This window comes from Neomonachus schauinslandi, chromosome 3 (assembly GCF_002201575.2).
Source record: "Neomonachus schauinslandi chromosome 3, ASM220157v2, whole genome shotgun sequence".
In the NCBI taxonomy this organism is placed as follows: Eukaryota; Metazoa; Chordata; class Mammalia; order Carnivora; family Phocidae; genus Neomonachus; species Neomonachus schauinslandi.
The window spans coordinates 124310351-124329451 of NC_058405.1; the positions used below are offsets into that span (position 1 = coordinate 124310351).

General features: G+C 36.0%; 1 protein-coding gene across 3 annotated transcripts in view; it reads left to right on the top strand.

Annotated features, from left to right (window-relative positions):
* The window catches only part of SLC4A10 (solute carrier family 4 member 10), a 299454-nt gene that overhangs the window by 272659 nt on the left and 7694 nt on the right, over positions 1-19101 (top strand). For all 3 annotated transcript variants that reach the window (XM_044913311.1, XM_044913312.1, XM_044913313.1), the window contains 5 exons: positions 1184-1435; positions 2681-2749; positions 8654-8827; positions 9590-9712; positions 18402-18469. In XM_044913311.1, the coding sequence (XP_044769246.1) occupies positions 1184-1435; positions 2681-2749; positions 8654-8827; positions 9590-9712; positions 18402-18469 (686 nt within the window). The remainder of the gene's footprint in view (positions 1-1183; positions 1436-2680; positions 2750-8653; positions 8828-9589; positions 9713-18401; positions 18470-19101) is intronic.

Sequence of the window (19101 nt, forward strand, 5' to 3'; positions counted from 1 at the left end):
TTAAATGATTTGCTCAAGATCATTGGTTGAGCCAGCATTTGATCCCAGGCCACCTATCTCCAGAACCTAAGCCCTTAACCACTGTATTATACTACCTTTCAAGTTAGTCCTTAAGAGTTGGAATGTAAAATAGGCCAAGTCATTTGCTACCTCGGAGGCTTTCCACTGACGATTTCCTATGGGGGGGGGGGGTGGTGAAGGGAGAGGCAAGCACTGTTTGCCCTTCAGTTTCTTTCCTCAGAGCCCTCAGCCACTCACCCGCGTCTCACTTCCCTGCATCTCCACTCCACATGCCCCCTGCACCTGTTTTTTTCTCAATTATGTTTCCTGCCTGGTCCTAGAAAGCACTGAAGTTTGCAACACGTGGAGGTCAATGACAGTGGAGTAGGATCACAGAGAGAGAGAAAACACAAAAACTTTCATTTTAGGGAGAGGCCAAATTTTTCTAGTGTTGAAACTGAAACAAATGAGAACAAGATAGCAAGAGCTGTATCAGCATAAAAATAGGCATGTATAAGGAAGCTTAGATTTCATGGTATTATTTTTCCCAGTAAGACATTGCGACACCCACCCATTGAGACAAAAGAGGGCAATTAGAAACACGGTGTTTGAGAAGAGTTTCTCTTTAGGAGATCTGATACGTGGGGCTTCTTGAGTATTGTCAGGAAGTGGGTGCTAGTCACGCTTAGGCCATCTCAGCACTGTTGTGGATACGGTCCTTACTCTGTTTTCTCTGTTTTCTACCTGATGTCTGGTATATAGCGTTCGGTAATTTTTTGTATGAATTAATAATGAATGAGTAGATATATGAATTGTTGAGTTAACTTGCCCATTTAAGGAAACTAAGAGAAGTGACTGTATTTAATAATGACTTTAATTATCCAATAGAAATAGAATGGAAGCTAATGTAATATTAACCCAGACATACATTAAACCTATTCAAGTAGGTTGAAGTGACTATAATCATAATTGTAATAGGAACATCTGCAACTTTTCTTTCAGTGGATTATATATTTTCAGACTGTTACTTTTTTATCTTTAATTTATTTTGCATTTCAGAATCAGTTGTCTAAGACTCAAGATAGTATCTCTTTTCTATTCTTACTGTTCCATGGTGGTGGCGTCATTTGTCTCTATACTAAATTCAGTTCCTATGAGAATACTCTTTTCTTTCTTTTAACAGAAAGGTTGTGGGTACCATCTGGATCTATTGATGGTGGCTGTCATGCTTGGGGTGTGCTCCATCATGGGCCTGCCGTGGTTTGTGGCTGCCACTGTCCTGTCCATCACTCATGTCAACAGCTTAAAACTGGAATCAGAATGTTCAGCTCCAGGAGAACAACCCAAGTTTCTTGGCATTCGGGAGCAAAGGGTTACTGGGCTTATGATTTTTATTCTTATGGGTTCATCAGTCTTTATGACCAGTATTCTGAAGGTAATGAAATTTGCCTTTATGAAATTGAGAGAAGGCAGAATATATTTATTATTGCTTAAGAAATTTCATTTGAATCGAAGCCATCAATTTGTAAATATTATATGGCATGGGACAAAAGTGATGAATTTCTTTACCATGTTTATATAACTTCTCAACGGAGGAAGTTATGTGCTGTGTTTTGGAAACCTTAAATACAGAAGAAATTTAGCCTGGCAAAGTAAAATTTGATGTGTAAATTATTACCTTAATTTTGAAGTAGTTACCAAGTTATGGGGAAAAGTCACTCATTATTTCTAACTGACTTGTGACCTGAATTCACTGCAGGCCTACATGAACCAAAGTCTCTATTTTCTTGTCAGATGTATTTGCAATTAACATTACCTAGAATAAAATAGAGGTGCAGAGATGAGCCACATAACAGTCATGGCCATATATGCAGTTTTGTCTGTTAAATGTTTCAGACACTACTGCATGGACATCACCAATGTATATACTTACTTTCTTCACATTTAAAATAATTGAGTCCATTTTGAAGAGCATTAAAGAGTAATTATTTTGTCATAGAATTTTGGCAGATATTACCAAGGTGTGTCAATTGTATTCTAAATTATAACTCATTTAATTGTCTATAATTTGAAAGTTCTAACAGGATGATTTAATCATTATGTAAGTTTATTTATATTTAATCATTTATGTAAGTACATTTGCAAGAATTAATTTTTCTGTTATATAGGTAATTATAGAGCTAAAATTATGCTGAGCTATTCCAATAAAAAGAGAAAAACTGAACAGTCCACATGTTTGCAAATATCTGGTATAATGTCAGAACATCTAGATGTTAGTTCCATTCTTCATCTTTAATCCAAATATCTTACCATTGTGAAACAAAATTCAAGTTTCCCTAAAGTATCATAATAATAATAGTTAATTTTTATTGTTTATTATGTATTTTATATGCCCTTTTATAGGTTTTGACCTATTAAATACTCATAACAACCCTATTATTACCATCCCTTTTTATATACACACAGGAAAACTAAGGCACAGAGAGCTTAAGTAGTTTACCTAAGGCTATGCAGCTAAAAAGTGCTAGAGCTAGGATTTGAACCTGGGGCTTCTGGCTCTGCCCTATATTGCTTCTAAAATATTTATTTTTCTGTGTTTTTTTTTTTTGATAAGTGAAAAATAGCATGACCAGTTATTTGAAAAATAACTTGTATCTTTTCTCTAATTGTTCTTTTACAGTTTATTCCCATGCCAGTTCTATATGGAGTGTTTCTTTATATGGGTGCTTCGTCTCTAAAGGGAATTCAGGTAAATTGCTTACAGTAAACCACGCACATCTGTGATGACTTATCTTAAGTCTATTGATGCTAAATCATGTGATAGTTAAGAAAATGACATCATCTGAGGAGGAGATTTCACACCACAGTTAAATTTCTTCAAACTCGTTCATAATTTTAAGGTATTTTTGTTTACCATAAGTTATATTAAAACTGTATAAGGTTTAGACTTTACAACCCTCTTAGAAAACTAATAGCAGTACATTTCAAAATATATCCAAATACTTTTAATCTTTGATACTGTAATCATGTATATGGAACAGAAAAGAAGAACTGTATGCACAAAGATGTTCATTGTAACACATACTATCAAAATATTGGAAATAACCTAATTATCCATCAGCAGTAAAATAATTAAGTGGTCTATGTTACAGTCATTTAAGATTGGTAATTATGATGGCCATAATAGAAACATGGTAAAAAATGCTTATGGCTTAATGCAGAGCAAAAAAGTAGGAAAACAAGCTCTACCTACCATATACGTTTATAAAGCTGTGAGTATGAATGGATCAAAAAGGAAGGTAGAAAGGGGCGCCTGGGTGGCTCAGTTGGTTAAGCGACTGCCTTCGGCTCAGGTCATGATCCTGGAGTCCCAGGATCGAGTCCCGCATCGGGCTCCCTGCTCGGCAGGGAGTCTGCTTCTCCCTCTGACCCTCCTCCCTCTCACTCTCTGTCTCAAATAAATAAATAAAATCTTAAAAAAAAAAAAAAAAAGGAAGGTAGAGAAATAAAAACAATTTATTAAGGTGGTGAGATCCTGGGTGATTTTTTTTTCCTTTCATGTTTGTCTTTCTACTATTGGTATAATTGGTACAATTATATTTATAGAATTCTTTTTTTTAAATTAAACTAAAAATAAAGGTATAGAGTAAGGCAATTTCTTTTTCTTTTTTTTTTTTTTTAAAGATTTTATTTACTTATTTGACAGAGAGATACACAGTGAGAGAGGGAACACAAGCAGGAGGAGAGGGAGAGGGAGAAGCAGGCTTCCCGTCGAGCAGGGAGCCCGATGCGGGGCTCGATCCCAGGACCCTGGGATCATGACCTGAGCCAAAGGCAGACGCTTAACCATCTGAGCCACCCAGGTGCCCCTAGAGTAAGGCAATTTCAAGGTATAAAGGGAAGCTTATTAGTTGTTTAAATAAGTATTGGTTAAATATAGTTGTATTAATTTTCTATTAGCAAATTACATAACAATTCATAACAAATTACAATTAGTGGCTTTTAAACAACGAACATTTATTATCTCACAGTTTGTGTGGGACATAAATTTGGGAACAGATTAGCCAGGTGGTTCTGGCTCAAGATGTCTCATGTAGTTGCCGTCAGGATGTGGGCAAGGGCTGCAGGCATCTGACAGCTTGACTAGGACTGGAGGACCGATGTCCAAGATGGCTTATCACACAGCTATGGGGAAAAGGCATTGGTCCCTCTGTGGCTGTTGGTAGGAGGCCTCAGTTTTTTTGCCAGACAGGCTCTCTACAGGACATTTAGGTACCCTCATGGCCTGAAAGCTAACTTCCATCAGAGTGAGCGATGTGAGAAAGAGTGAGGGTGAAGTCGCTGTGCCTTTTGACTTAGTCTCCGAAGTTACACATGGGCTCTTCCCTTTTCTTCTGTTTGTTAGAGGTGAGTCATTATGTCTAGCTTGCACACATGGAAGGAAATTAGACTCCTTCTCTTGAAGAGAACAGTACTGAAGAGTTTGTGGACACATTTTAAAATGACCACAATTGTATTCTAAATCTTTGCAGAGGTTGTGGGCAAATTATTCATGCTCATCATACTATAGTGGTTTAAATAGTGTTTCCCCCAGTCATGTCCACCTGGAATCTCAGCATGTGACATTATTTGGAAATAGAGATTTTGAAGATGGATTAATTATGGATCTCAAGATGAGCTCATCTAGCATTTAGGGTGAACCCTAAATCCAATGATGGGGGTCCTTATAAGAAGAGAGGACACGGAGAGACACAGGGAAGAAAGCCACACGAAGAAAGAGGCAGATTTCTACTTAAATTTGCCTGTGGGAAAAATCTTGTCTTATAACCTAACATCATTGATCTAAAACACTTAAATTTTCTTGAAAGGAGACTAACTTTGAGGGTTATTTATTGTAAAGTATAGTTTATTTTTTTCTTGACCAAAAGGAAATCATAAACTGCTGCTTTTTCTATGACACAGCTAGTCTCATTGCTGTTCAAAGACATGAAAGAAAAGTCACCTGACTATTATGAATGTCTCAAATTAACACATGTGAAGTGGAGCACAGGGTGCTGGATGGCAAGCTGTGGTTCAAGGATAGACTAGAAGAGAAATTGAAATAGATAACTTATTACTCACAGGTCCTGGAGGAAGTACCTGGTGTACCTTAAGGGTCTGAATGGGGAAGTTAAGGCAGAGGGCAGACAGAGAAAGAATGAAGACCTGGGGCACATGCCTTTATTAGGATTTGTGGGTGGAGTGGTTTGGGGTTCCTGGTCTAAGGCTGATTGATCAATTCAAATGAAAAGCAGGGTTTTGGTGAGTCCCAGGTGGGTCTTATCTAAGGAGCACATAAGGGGAAGGCCCTGGGAGTTAGGGGAGACTGTTGACTTCAACGACATTTGGGGGATTCATCTCAGGAACTTACGTTTACTTGTGACTCTGCTGGCTGTTATCTAGGGCATGTGCCTACTGGGGAGCTAGCGTCGATTCAGGTGACCACAGGCTGCTTAGCCAAACAAAATGGATGCCAAGGCAGCAAAACCATGGGGTAGCTTAGCTAAATTCTTGATACTGAGGGACAGACAGCACAGAAACTCTCTTCCTGAATGAACAACCAACCAGTTTCTGACTTTGAGAGAAGAAAAAGCACTTGAGACTTAGGAAAGTACTAGATGTCAGAACTGAGGCAAATTTCAATATGAAGTCATTGAAAGATAATTGGACACCCAAAATAGGTACTATGACTGTTCTTCTTGACACTTGGGTACAATTTACTTGGGAGAGGGAAATGGTTGAGAAGTGTGTTATGCATTTAAAGTTTACTCTAATTAGATTTAATTTGCTCATTTATAATTTCATGTATGAAAAATGTATTTTGAAAGAATTGGTTTGGTAAGGCAGATAGAGAAGAGTACTGAAGAGGTTTTGTTTATTTGTTTTACTGTTTTTTGCCTTTGGCAAAAGTTCCATGAGTACTAATTTCATCTGTAAGTGAAAAGTATTTATTATTAGGCCCCAGGCTCACATAAATACAGCAGCAGAAGTTTAAGAAACAAAGTAAAATCATTTTGATAGGTTTCAACAGATTTTTTCCCCCTAATTCCACTCACATGATTTTATACTCATGAGGTTTAGAACTAAACAAGAATGTCAAGTTTTGGAATTATTTGGGGTGTGAATCTCTCAAATGAAAATTGAGGAAAACATTATTAAAGGCCCATGAGAAAAGTATAATGAGTTTTAAATAGCACATATGAAACAGTAAGCAGGGTCTCACACTGAGAAACAAGGTTAGTGAAAATTTAAGTGAACCCTGAACTCAGGAAGTTGAAATTCCTATTTGGGATTTTGTGGCTAACTGCATGGGGGAATGGAATATTATTGATATTAGGACAAGATAAAAGCCAAGTGCAAAACTCAGGATACATGTATCATGATTATCATTACTTGAGTAGTAATATGCATGCACTGAGTACCAACAGTTGAAGGAGCATGTTAATTAGTTACCTTATATGTTGAAGGAATTTATATGCTACCTGATTGTTTGGCAATATTATGAAACATATTATCTAGGCTTCTCACTGTGCAACATGGCAGAAAAAACAGATCACAGTGTTCTTATGAATGCTGTTTCTGTACTCAGATATATAACCACATCTATATTCATTCCAACACTTCAGGAATCCAAAGTAAAGCAAATGTGCCATTTAAACAATAACAATTGAAGCACCCACACACTGAAGTACACTTATGCAATAACAGCTTCACAAATGGAGAAATGGTGGCTGGGAAAAATGAGTTCTATAGAAACTGAAATATTCAGTTATAAGCCAGAGGATTTTACTTTATTTCTTCCCTATTCCCACCTCCACCAATCACCAAATTTTGTTTGTTTAACGACACTGTATTTTAAAGAGATACTTAGGAGATAGGAATAAGAAGACCTAATGAAATATTTAGAGACAATATGGAGAAGGATGAACCAAGAAAAAGAAATTCAGCACTTGGCACTTGCATAGAAGTACATTTCAATAAATGATTTTGGAAGGCATTAATGAATATAAATAAGTACATGAACAGTGGATGAACTAAACTGCATATGATTCTGGTTTGGATGACTGAGGGAAGAAGGGTCAGGCAGGCTGTGTCATAAGTCAAGGAACATAGGAGAAAATACGGGTTTTTGTTGAGTTTGAGGTTCCTATTACATTGTTAAATATATTAACAATATATTACATATTATATTAACATCCTTTTAAAATTTATTTTATTATTTTTATATTTATATTTATATATTTTTATATATTTTATATATTTATATTTCATTTTCTTGTTAATTATATATTATATTAACATCTTTTATATATATATGTATATATATATATATATATATATATGCAAGTTTTGGTAAAAAAAAAAAAGGATGTTCAACCCTAACATTTAACTCCATGGATATTTGTCCCTTGGCATATTAGAGTAATTTTAGAATATTTGATGAGAATTGTTTACAATTTTTTATAAATCAGCCAAGAAATAAAATCAAATATCATTCTTTTGAAGATGCACAATAGATATTACTATAGGAATGGCATGAAATAGAACTGACAGTGCTTGAAACCATCATTTCCTAAATAATCACTTCTTGTTGGAAACATTGGAAACTGTAAAAATCGACCTGAGAAAAATTAAAGAAAACGGTCCATGTAAAATAAAACTAACACACAGCACAATTTGTTAGTGAGTAAAATATAATTGAAGTTTTAAGCTTCTTGTGAAAATTTAATCTATAAAATTTGAATTGAGAAAATTTGCTTTGGTATATAAAATCAAAATTGAAAGTGTAACAATAATATCATATAGTCCAAAAATAATTTTACTGTCTTCATGGTAAAATTTAAACAGCAACAACTCTTCCAGATGAAAATAATTTTAATAAAATACAATTGAAAAAATTGTAATTGGCTTGACAGTGCATCAGAAGAAACTGAACAAGAAATCAAATTAACAAAGTTTGCTCTGGAAAATACTTGATTAACAGTGATTCATCTAGGTTAAATCTTTGTGGCTAAGCTTGTTTGTAAAGACAGCCTCAAAACCTTGTTGGGGGTCAGTGTGGTGAGGCCAAAACAGCAGAGTCAACACATCCCACTCAGCAGCAGGATGTGGGTGGGGAGCTCTGGCAACAGAGAGAAAGAGAGAGAGAAAGCACGCTGAAGCAGAGACCTAGGTCTGGGAGTCTCTAACAAGCATGTGAAAGTTGAAGCCATGGGTATGGATGAGCTCTTTCAGGAAAGAAGAGGACAGAGAATGGACCATGGTGTTTAGTGGGCAAATAAAAGGAAGAGCTTTGTGATGTGATAATGAAAAAGAGGATGATGATTACATTTTGTCTCTCAAGGCTACACTTTCCCAGGTAGCAAAGTTTAGCATTGGCTTTAATATTTTTAAACGCTTCTAAGTTATAGCCTTAGAAGGCTATATAAATGTGGGATATTATGATACTGAAATTGTGCATTTCAGAGTGTACGCATAACAATCCCATTGTCCTGATGCCCAGTTGTCAACTTAATTATGTGATTCTGATGTATGATATTTTGGACCATATTAAACATTTACTTGTCTTGCTTTTATTATCTGTAAAAAGCAATTTAGTCTGTTTATCTTTTAGTTCTTTGATAGAATAAAGCTCTTCTGGATGCCTGCAAAACATCAGCCAGATTTTATATATCTAAGGCATGTACCACTTCGAAAAGTCCACCTCTTCACAGTGATTCAGATGAGTTGCCTTGGCCTTTTGTGGATAATAAAAGTTTCAAGAGCTGCTATTGTCTTTCCCATGATGGTATGAAACTTCTAAGTCCAGTTTTTTTCTCCTCCTCTGATTTTCTGCTCTATTTGGAAACATATAAAACTGAAATTGGAACAGTAGAGTCATTTTGAACAATTATGGGAAACCATGATGTAAATTTTAGCTGCTAAAGCTAGTGACTAAGATAGGATTTGAGATTACATATGAATTTCAGTGATTCATATTAGTTTTGCCTCTATCATTCTAAATACTTGTAACAGTTTGAATTAATTGAAGTTGGGTAGAAAAATGTAGACTTTCAAAATGTGACATTAAAGACATACTAGCAAATCTGAAAAACTAGGAGGGTTTAAAATTAAATTTTATTAAATATTTCAGATAAATTTCAAATACTTCCAAAAATATAGTGAATTTGAATGACTATAAATCAAAATACTATCAGGATAGATAAGAATGGTTTAATGTTCATTTATAATAATGCAAACTATTAACTACATCTATTTAAGAAACAGTCAAACATATTTTGTAGGTTTTTCTTTTTCTTTTTTTTTTTTGAGATAGCTTCTTTAAGTGACTCCTTTACTGGGTAAAATCAGAGCTATTATTCTGGGGATGTGGTAAGAAAAGGAAATGAAGAATGCAAAAATACAATGTCTATTATACATGTATGTCTTCAAATGTCACTTGAATCTCAGTCTTAATTGAAATTGACTTGTTTCCACCAAAAAACAAAAAAGCTACCTCTCCCATTTTTATTTTTTTCCATGTTTTAAATTATTTTATTATTTGCTTCAGGTGTTAGCTCTGGTATTTGTAAGAAAGCTGATGGACTTTTTGTTTACGAAACGGGAACTCAGCTGGTTGGATGATTTAATGCCCGAGAGTAAGAAAAAGAAACTAGAAGATGCTGAAAAAGAAGTAAGTCAGAGTGAAATCAGTATCTTACAAAGAGATGCAAATGGGACACTTGCACAGTAACAGCTCCTTGCAAAACCAAATCATTTTGTTTATCTTTAGATAGTGATTACTAACAACCACAGGTGGACTATTAATATTTGGAAGATTAATGCTTAAAATCTTAAAGTTGAAACTTCAACACAGAGAGAACACAGATCTTACATGAGAAAACCAAACCCTTGTGAAATATGCAAACACTTTGTACTTCATTATCCAAATTGTGAGCTTTGCTTTTCTATTCCCTCCCTTGTGGATGGCAGAACCTTACTGATGCTTAACTATTTCTGAGTTATCGTCCAGCAATGGTTGCTTTTTGGTTGAATATGTGAGAAGGAATGAAAGAGACAGTATTCTTGTTGATATTTTTCTAAGGAACAAATTTTTAATGGCAAGATTCTAATTCTAATCAAAAGATAAAATTGGTTATTTTTGAAATAGATGAAATGTTTATGATCTGATCTGCTTTCAGAGTGATTTAAGATCGAGTAAATGTAGTTTGAGAAAATTTGGGGATTTAATTACTTCCGTGGACTAACTGATCTATCCTATTCTGTTTTGTGCATTAAGATGATTTGTTTTAAGTTTAATGGCATATCTAAAGTTCATATGTAAGTCTGGGTCTCCTTTGAAGGCTAATAACCATAATATTTTTAAAATGTGCTTTCTATAAAAACTACAAAGAGTTTAAATGAAAACAAAAAATGACCAGTATACCTTTTACTGGAATGATTGAGTCCATAGATTGTAAAACATAAGAACATTTCCATGTGAATAGAAATGAAGATGAAAGAAAATATTTGGTGAGAATTCTTTCCACTTTTCCTTCTTCTACAAGATGGTCTGTAGATATGCTCATTTCCTGTCTACAGCATAATTTCTCAAACCATGGATATATTCTCTCCTTTGGGGAATTTGTTTGCAAACATTTGAACGGTTCTAGGTTTTACTCAGTCATTAGGTGAAGTCAGATTAGGCCACAAAGTCTAACGAAATTTCTCCTCAGAGGTTTTTACAAATATGGCTATCAAGTATGTGACTGGTGGCGTCCCATCGCGGACAATGGATGCCCACTTTAGAGATCGATCACGATGATGTATCTTATATGTGCATGTACACATCATTATGATGATGTGTCTTAATTTTGCACAGTTATTTCAATTTTCCCAAATAATGGAGAAGGAATACTTAGAAACATACTTCTAGTAATATTAATACAACATTAAAAATATATAAAATCATTATTTCTTTATTTTTCTGTTTGACATATTCTTATTTAAGTATGAGAGATTTTTTAAAACAATGCCTTAACTAGGATATTTCTTTTTAGGACTTCGGTAAAGGTTTGGTCTCCTCCTCAGATACCATTCAAGAAGAATATGACAGAATTTGGTATAAATTAAATGTGAATAAGATGGACACTGGAATATAAAAATTCTGCAGGTTTAAATTATCCATACTTGATGTGATTAAGATTATGCACGTTGAAGATAATCCTCAAGAAAGTTTAAATTCCAAAGAAGACAGTTTTGAATATAAAACTCATTGACCATGTCCCTTCAGTCTTTCTGATAATGAGAGTACTATTAAGTATACTAAGGCAGTAACTTATAAATGTAATTTTGCTTTATTTTCCTGCTTTGATTTCCTGTTCAAATGTCTCTACTACTTCCATAGAAAAGGTTAACAAGAGCCCCAGCCATATATTCATCCCTTTCACAGCATTCTCTTTAGGCCATATCCATACCATGGAACATTCTTGCCCTTCTAGAACTTTGTAAAATGAAAAATGATATGTATATATAGCATATTATGTTTAATATTCTTCCCTTTTGTCATTTAAGGAAAATTTTAGATTCTCCCTTTATATGTCTATGAAATAGGGGAGAACAAATTTGATAGTAATCATAAATTTATTTGCATCTGCCATTTCCATTGCCCAAAACTACTCCTGACACTTCATATGTATAGTATATGTATGTGTGCTACGTGTCCATTTTGAAGTTTATTAATCTCAGATAGGCAGAGATCCTATTCAATAAGCTTCTAAATTTTTTTTGTCATAGATCCACTGTACTCCAATGGGTGTTTACTGTTTTCTGATTATGAAGATACATATTTTAGAAGTAATCAAATATTACTAGATTTCCTAGAATTCATGTTTTCCAAAAGGATGCAAAAATAAATTAAAGATTTATTGAGGCAAATTTACCACTGTATCCTTCAGATCTGAATATCAGAAAAAGTAGGGGGAAATGCCATGCAATACCTTAATCAGGAAGATGTATAGACCTTTAAAATCTGAAATAGATTAATGTGATGATGCTTGCATGTGAATCTCAGTGCATGGAAAGAAACAAGAGAATCAATAATACAATGAAAACACAATTCATTATTGAACTTTTAAATATAGTTCCGACGAGTGCAAAGAAAGATAACTCTCCATACGACAACTGGAGAAAGAAGAGGAAGTTTAAAGATGTTCACTTTCTAACTTGGAATTAGTTACTAAAAGTGTATGATCAGTATAGCGAACTGGAAGATTTAAGAAGGATTGCACTAGAACTTAAATTCTGGTTGGTTTTCCTTTTGGTCACCCAGATCTCAGTATTTCATTTTCTTGAGGCTATGGACTCCACTGATGGATGTGATCTTCTTACTGTGGCATCTTATACCAAGGCCCAGTCTTCTAAGAAATTGTGCATTCAGGTGGTAAACGGACAAGTTCTCCAGAAATGCAGCATTTCTGCAATTGCTCAAATTAATTGAGTAACTTTGATTGTGATCTGGAAAGATGGTAAATAGCAGAAAATGTTCAGCTTCATGAGACTCGAATTTAAAGTAGGCTCACCTCTTGTCCTTTCGATGATAGTTACAAGCTTGTACCTTTATCTTCCAGGGTTTTCTTATCAGTAGCCCGCTTCTGGTCTTATGGCATTGAGAAAACATTAGTTTGACCTTAAAATTCAATAATGAGTTAAGCAGAATAAATAGCTACACAGGCCAGTCCAAGGTCGCAGAGCTTCTGTTCCAAATTTTCATGTACTTCATGCATATGCATATGCATATGCTTCAGTTTTTAGAAAGAAAGGATTATAATCAGGATAGAAATGAATATTGGAACCCTGACATTTTGCACATTGCTCTGTGTAAAGGGAAGACTGCAGAATCAAATTCTGGATGTCCAAATGTGCTCAGAGTACCAATGCTTTCCTTCCTACTTAAATATTCTCTAGGACATTGTATACATTTGACAAAAGGGCGGCTGTTAAAAGCAGAAAGCCCCAGCAGAACGTTTGCTCCTGGGTGGGGGGGGTAGAAGGCAGTTAATGTTAGATAAATCCTGGAAATTCAGCTTTGGGCAGTGACCATGATATTGACACTTCTTGGTTTACAGGAAGTTCACTCTAACATATAATGCTATGGAAAAAAAAACAAAAAGAGGCAAGTGAGACTTGTGATCTGTATGAAGAAGGATCATGAGCAAGGCCAAGAAGATGCAAAAGCAAACTAAGAACAAGTGCAATTAATGCAATTAAACAAATTACAGAGCAGGTCTTACTGCTTAGAAAGATGAGAATTGGTTGTGGATTGGAGAAGCATGGCCTAATTATTACACAGGCAAATGTTATTTCTAATTGTTTCTAATTGAATCTTAGAGTAAGGCGAGCATATTCTTCGTCAAGCAGTGATTTTCAAAGCGTAGTTCTAGGACCTCTGCTGCGTCAGCCAACACCTGGCAACTTGTTAGAAATGCAAATTCTTAGACCACGTTCCAGACCTATTGAATCAAAGCTCTGCGGATAGGCCCAGAAATCTGTTAAGGAGACCTCCAGGTCCTTCTGATGCATGCTAAAATTTGAAATAAAACCTTTTCTAAAACCACAATATCTGTATCTCCAGAATATAATCTTCTAAATCCAAGGTTACTCTATCAAAAGTTCTGTGTTTTATAATAACTTAGATAAGTCACTTAGAGATATTGAATCAAATATTCTGATAAAAACATGTCGCATCCAATTATTTATATGAATTCTATATAGACTCCTCCTCCTCCCCATTTTTCCTTTTTAGCTTTCATTGTTAAAGTGAGTAGTTGTATGTACTGGTTCTTCTATTGGAAATTTTAATACATACCTCTTAGACACATCACATTTTATGGCTTTCAGAGTACTGTCGGGGGGGGGGCGGTGTGGGTGTGTGTTGAACATTTGCAGCATTATCTGTTATATTAGTAATTAAAGAAGAAAGTGGTCTGGGTTCTATAGGCTTTGTTTTCCTCTTGGATAAAATAAAGGGGTCAGACTTGATTGCTGAAGTCCCTTCCATTTTTTAAGATCTATGAATTCTAAAATTGCTGAATATTTTCTGTAATACTCTAACCATCTTTGTGAACATGGGCTCTCTGCTGTTGCTCATACTTTGAGCTATTTGAGGGTTCCTACATAGATACAGATTTTACCTCAGAAGTGGATATAGTAACAGATGCTACCTAGTTCACTAAAGGTAGAGCATTTGTCATGATATATGAATGATTTTTTATGCTATCACAAAATGTAATTCAGATCCATACTTCCTACTAATCCAAACACACCACAATTTTTTTAAAAGACAGCATTTATTTATTTGTGAGAGAGAACGCGCGTGCAAGAGAGAGCAGTGTGGGGAGGGGCAGAGAGAGAGGGAGAAGCAGACTCCCGCTGAGCAGGGAGCCCGACACAATGCTCATCCCAGGACTCTGGGATCATGACCTGAGCAGAAAGGTAGACACTTAACTGACTGAGCCACCCAGGCGCCCCAAAACACACCACAAAGTAACTCCAATTTTTTCACTTAGTATAGGCCTTTGGCTCTAGCCAGGCTAGTTGTTATTGTCATATTTATTTCTACTTTTTATTCTTAGCCTACATTGTTTCTAGAGTTTCTTCCTTTCTTCTACCAAACTGATCAAATAAGACTGGCTCAGATACTACTTCCTCTCTTCCTGTATTTTGTACAGTGATCCTTCTCATCATCTGAGAGTACAGTGTATGTCTTTTCGTTGTTCTATCACCAGTACTTAGCAGAATACTGTCATGTAGATTATGCCTAATACATGTTTGATAAATGGATTCATGAGTAGCTCCTGGATTATTCACTGTGTGCCTAGCACATAATGCATGCTGAGTGTTTTGAGTTGTTTTTTGATTAGATTTTTTTTTTAAAGCCTCAATTTTCCTGCCTTTTGCTAGAGATAGCATTAATTAGCCTTCGCTTATGTAGTATCTGAAAAATGCTTTGACTATCTTAATTAAAAGATGGCATTCACATCACAGCCTGAGTAGTCCTCTAGTCAAATTGGTGAAACCCTTCGAATGTTCTTGGGTAAACTCAGATCCTCATCCTTTAACATCTTCACCACGTCGTAGAACTCAGCATATTTTTGATGGACCCCCGTGTAAATGAAGTGCTACGTGGAACTCATTTTAAGGTACTGCTGACTTATAAACTGATGGATACCCAGTGAGCTTTGAGCTCTCACTCTCTCTTCCTGAATGATTGAGATAAACTGGGTTGTCATTGTCGTGACGGCCAATGCCTGATTTGACTGTTCCTCCCCAGAAAGTCTCAAATTTTTGGCTTCCTCACAGTGCTGCCTGGGATGCAGCCGGCCCTCCATCCCCGAGCTCTGGGGCCCACCCAGCTCCCTTCTGGCACTGAAGGCAGCGGCGGCTCTGCCACCCTTCTCCTCAGATAAGCATGGCTTGGAAATGCTATCTTTAGAGGTGATGAGTTTTTGTTTGGATAGAATTATGACTAGTATAAAGCCCACACATGCTAACAAGCCACAGAGTGCAAAATAATTATTGAAAGCAATTTGAGAGAAAAGTGGAAAATCATCTGAGGAAAAAACAAAATTGTTCCCAAAGCTTTGGTCCAATTTTTTGCTGTTACATTGAATCTTGAGCCTTAGTTCTCTGCTGCCAGGTCACCTAAGCATTGATGGCACTGTTCTTCTCTGTCTCCCTCTCTCTCTCTCTTTTTAAATTTTACTCTTTATTAAGCCTTTCTACATGCCTGCTTAACGTTTTATTCCAGGTTAGTCAGAAAACATACTATATACCAAGCTTACCTTCCAGTGGACAACCGAGAAAAGAATTGCATTTTGCTTGTATCTTGGTTTTACTTAAATAGCATTTGGGATCACTGAATGTTTTCTCTTTATGTCCCTCCATGTGTATTAAGGTAATGTTTTCTCTAGAAAAAGTAAGCTTCTTTACCTTAGAGAATACATATGCTCAGTCCATGGCCTCAGTGTTGTGCATATAAGTTAATATGACATGTGTATTATGTTCCATATATAGTGACTAACCCATTTGCAAGGCATGCCCTATTCCAGGCTGCAGATTAGCTTTGATCAAATGCTAAAATGTGTAATTTCAAACCAATGGTACTGTCTCCTTCTTTTGAATTAGCTTTAATAGTTCTGCCAATGACAAGAGAGATAGGCACAGTATACATGTAATAAAGTATATCATCTCTTAAAGAAAAGATATTCTTGAAGAACAACAGAGAAAGAGAATAGGCTTGGGTCCTGTAATGTAAAGGGGTAACAGACAGGTGCCATTGGCACCACAGAGTATAAATGCAACGAAGGGTTTGTGGTTGGCCACGGCAGGAACTTACAAGCAAAGAAGTAGCAGAATCATGCAGTTCCCTGGCTCCTCCATTATTACCCAGCGTAGGCTGGCCATAGGTATCTGTATGCAGCATGGTTAAGGTCCCAGCAGAGGGGAGCCTGCCTTGCTCAGTAGGTTGGATGTGTACAGAGAGCACTCTAGGAGTGAAAATGAGAGCTGCCCCCACATTACAGTTTATATTCGTAGGTTAGCTGAACAGGCTCTAGAAAACAGTTTCTTTAAGTAACAAGAAATATGGCAAGGACTCTTCGGAGGCAGCGTGCAAGTTGAGGCCAAGGTGTGGATGGTGGTAGGAATGGCCTTGCCTGCCAGAAATGACAGCATCCAAAGGTCATGTCTTTCTGGAAGCTGATTTAGATCAGCCAAGCTCCTGCTAAGCTGCTAAAAGAGGGATGAGCCTCCAGGGTCATCCTATTTTCTCCAGCTCTTCATCTCTAACTTAAAGTTCCATTTCCAGTATTACGCATCCATAAAAAAGGAATAAGATCTTACCATTAGCGACAATACAGATGCACCTAGAGGGTAGTATGCTGAGTGAAATGTCAGACTAAGAAAGACAGATGCCATATGATTTCACTCATACGTGGAATCTAAAAAACAAGACAAATGAATAAACAAACAAAAAGCAGAATCAGAACTATAAATACAGAGACCAAATTGATGGTTGCCAGAGGGAAGGGGTGTTGGGGGGATGGGGGAATTTGTGAAAGGGAGTGAGAGATACAGGCTCTTGGTTATGGAATGAATAATTCACGGGATAAAAGGCACCACATAGGGAATATAGTCAATGGTATTGTAATAGTGTTGTGTGGTGACAGATGGTAGTAGCTACACTTGTGGGCATAGCATAACATATAGAGATGTTGAATCACTATGTGTACACCTGAAACTTCTGTAGCCTTGTGTGTCAGCTATACTCAAATAAAAAAATAATAAATAAATAAATAAATAAAATTCCACTTCTGGAGTTAGAACTAATGATTCTAACACTTTTAAATGGCCCGAAGTAGTTCTCTGAACTGGAACATTGCTAATTGACCCATTTGAAAATAAATGCATTATATAGGAGCTATAATCTATAGATAACTAAAATTTTTTTGGTGCATGGAAAAAGGTCGATAACATTATTGAAAACTAAACCAGGATATTTCAATATGGTAGGATAAGATTCTCTTTATCCTAAAGATACGGTTTTAAAGTGTTATATATGAAGAAATGAATATATGAAGCATTTCTACCCTTCAGGGAAAGGTAGGATATTGTCGTTGTAAGAAGAAATCTGAGGCATAAAACAAAAGCTTAAGATGTGTCTAGTGGAAAGCACACTTGGGTTTTGGTCCATACAGAAAGGTACCTTCTCCTGTCTCGGAAAAAGTCTCTAGAGCAGTTGTTCTCAAAGTGTAGTCCTTAGACCAGCATAATCAGCATCACCTGGAAACTTACTAGAAATGTAAATTCTTGGGCCCTACTCCAGACCTACTGAATCAGAGGCTCTGGAGGTGGGGCTGAGAGGTGTGTGTTTTCTTAAAGCCCTCTAGGTGATTCTGATGTAAAATGAAGTTTGAGAACCGCTGCTCTAAATATACCCCTCATTCCCTTCTAACAGAGCATTCTGGGATTGTAATTTAAACTTTATAACAATGAAAACAATTACATTGCCCATACGTTTTTTCCCTTTAAAATTTGGATTTTTTTTTTTTAAATCTGCTTGGAAATTAACCACGTTTTACATTGAGTGACATGAAGGAGATTGTTGTTAGCATTTAAATTACTTTGTAGTATGAGACTCTCATTAATTACTTATGTTCTTGGTAGCTGGTGCTTTATTGAAAGGACCTGTGCTAGCGTTAATAAATGCAAAGTGGAAGGTCCTGAGGTTAATGAGATAGTGAAACATTAATCTGTGTTTCTTCTTTAATGTAAAATGGAGACTCATCAGGTTCACTTTATATATTTTACATTTGTCTTTCCAGGAAGAACAAAGTATGCTAGCTATGGAAGATGAGGGCACAGTGCAGCTCCCATTGGAAGGGCACTATAGGTAAGATACACATGTAAAAGCTTTGAGTCATGGAACGTGTGCTTATATACTTAAGAATTTCCTACTGTGTGGATTCCTACAAAGGTTTGTTGGAGCTGTGTTAGAGCAGAAAGAACTGAAACCAGGAATTAGATTACCCTGTCCCTAGTACTAAGTTCTGATACTAATAACTGTGTGAGTATGGCCAAGTAGCTTAAAATGAAGGCGGGGAGGGTGGCGGGAAACTGTTATCTGTAGTCTTTTCTTCTCATATTTTCTACTGTATACCAAAGCTCTCTTTCATAACCTCTAAAAGTAGCAATTGAAGACGGGTTGAGATTCAATGCCAGGATGAATAAACTAGATATTCACTGAGTTGATCCCAGATAAATGCTTGAACTCTGGGAGGTTACCCCTAAAATATGGCACTTCCAAAGAGGTGATCTATTTCCCGAGTTGAAGGATTCAGCTATACCAGTCATTTTAGGAAATATTTATGTAACTCTCCAAAACATGCTGATCTGCTTTAGGCACAAAGACATAGCGAAAGAATGCAAATTCCTATGCGTTATAATAAAGACTTATGAAAGTATTTGGCCAAAAATTGTATGTATGCCTATGAGATATATATATATATATATATATATATATAT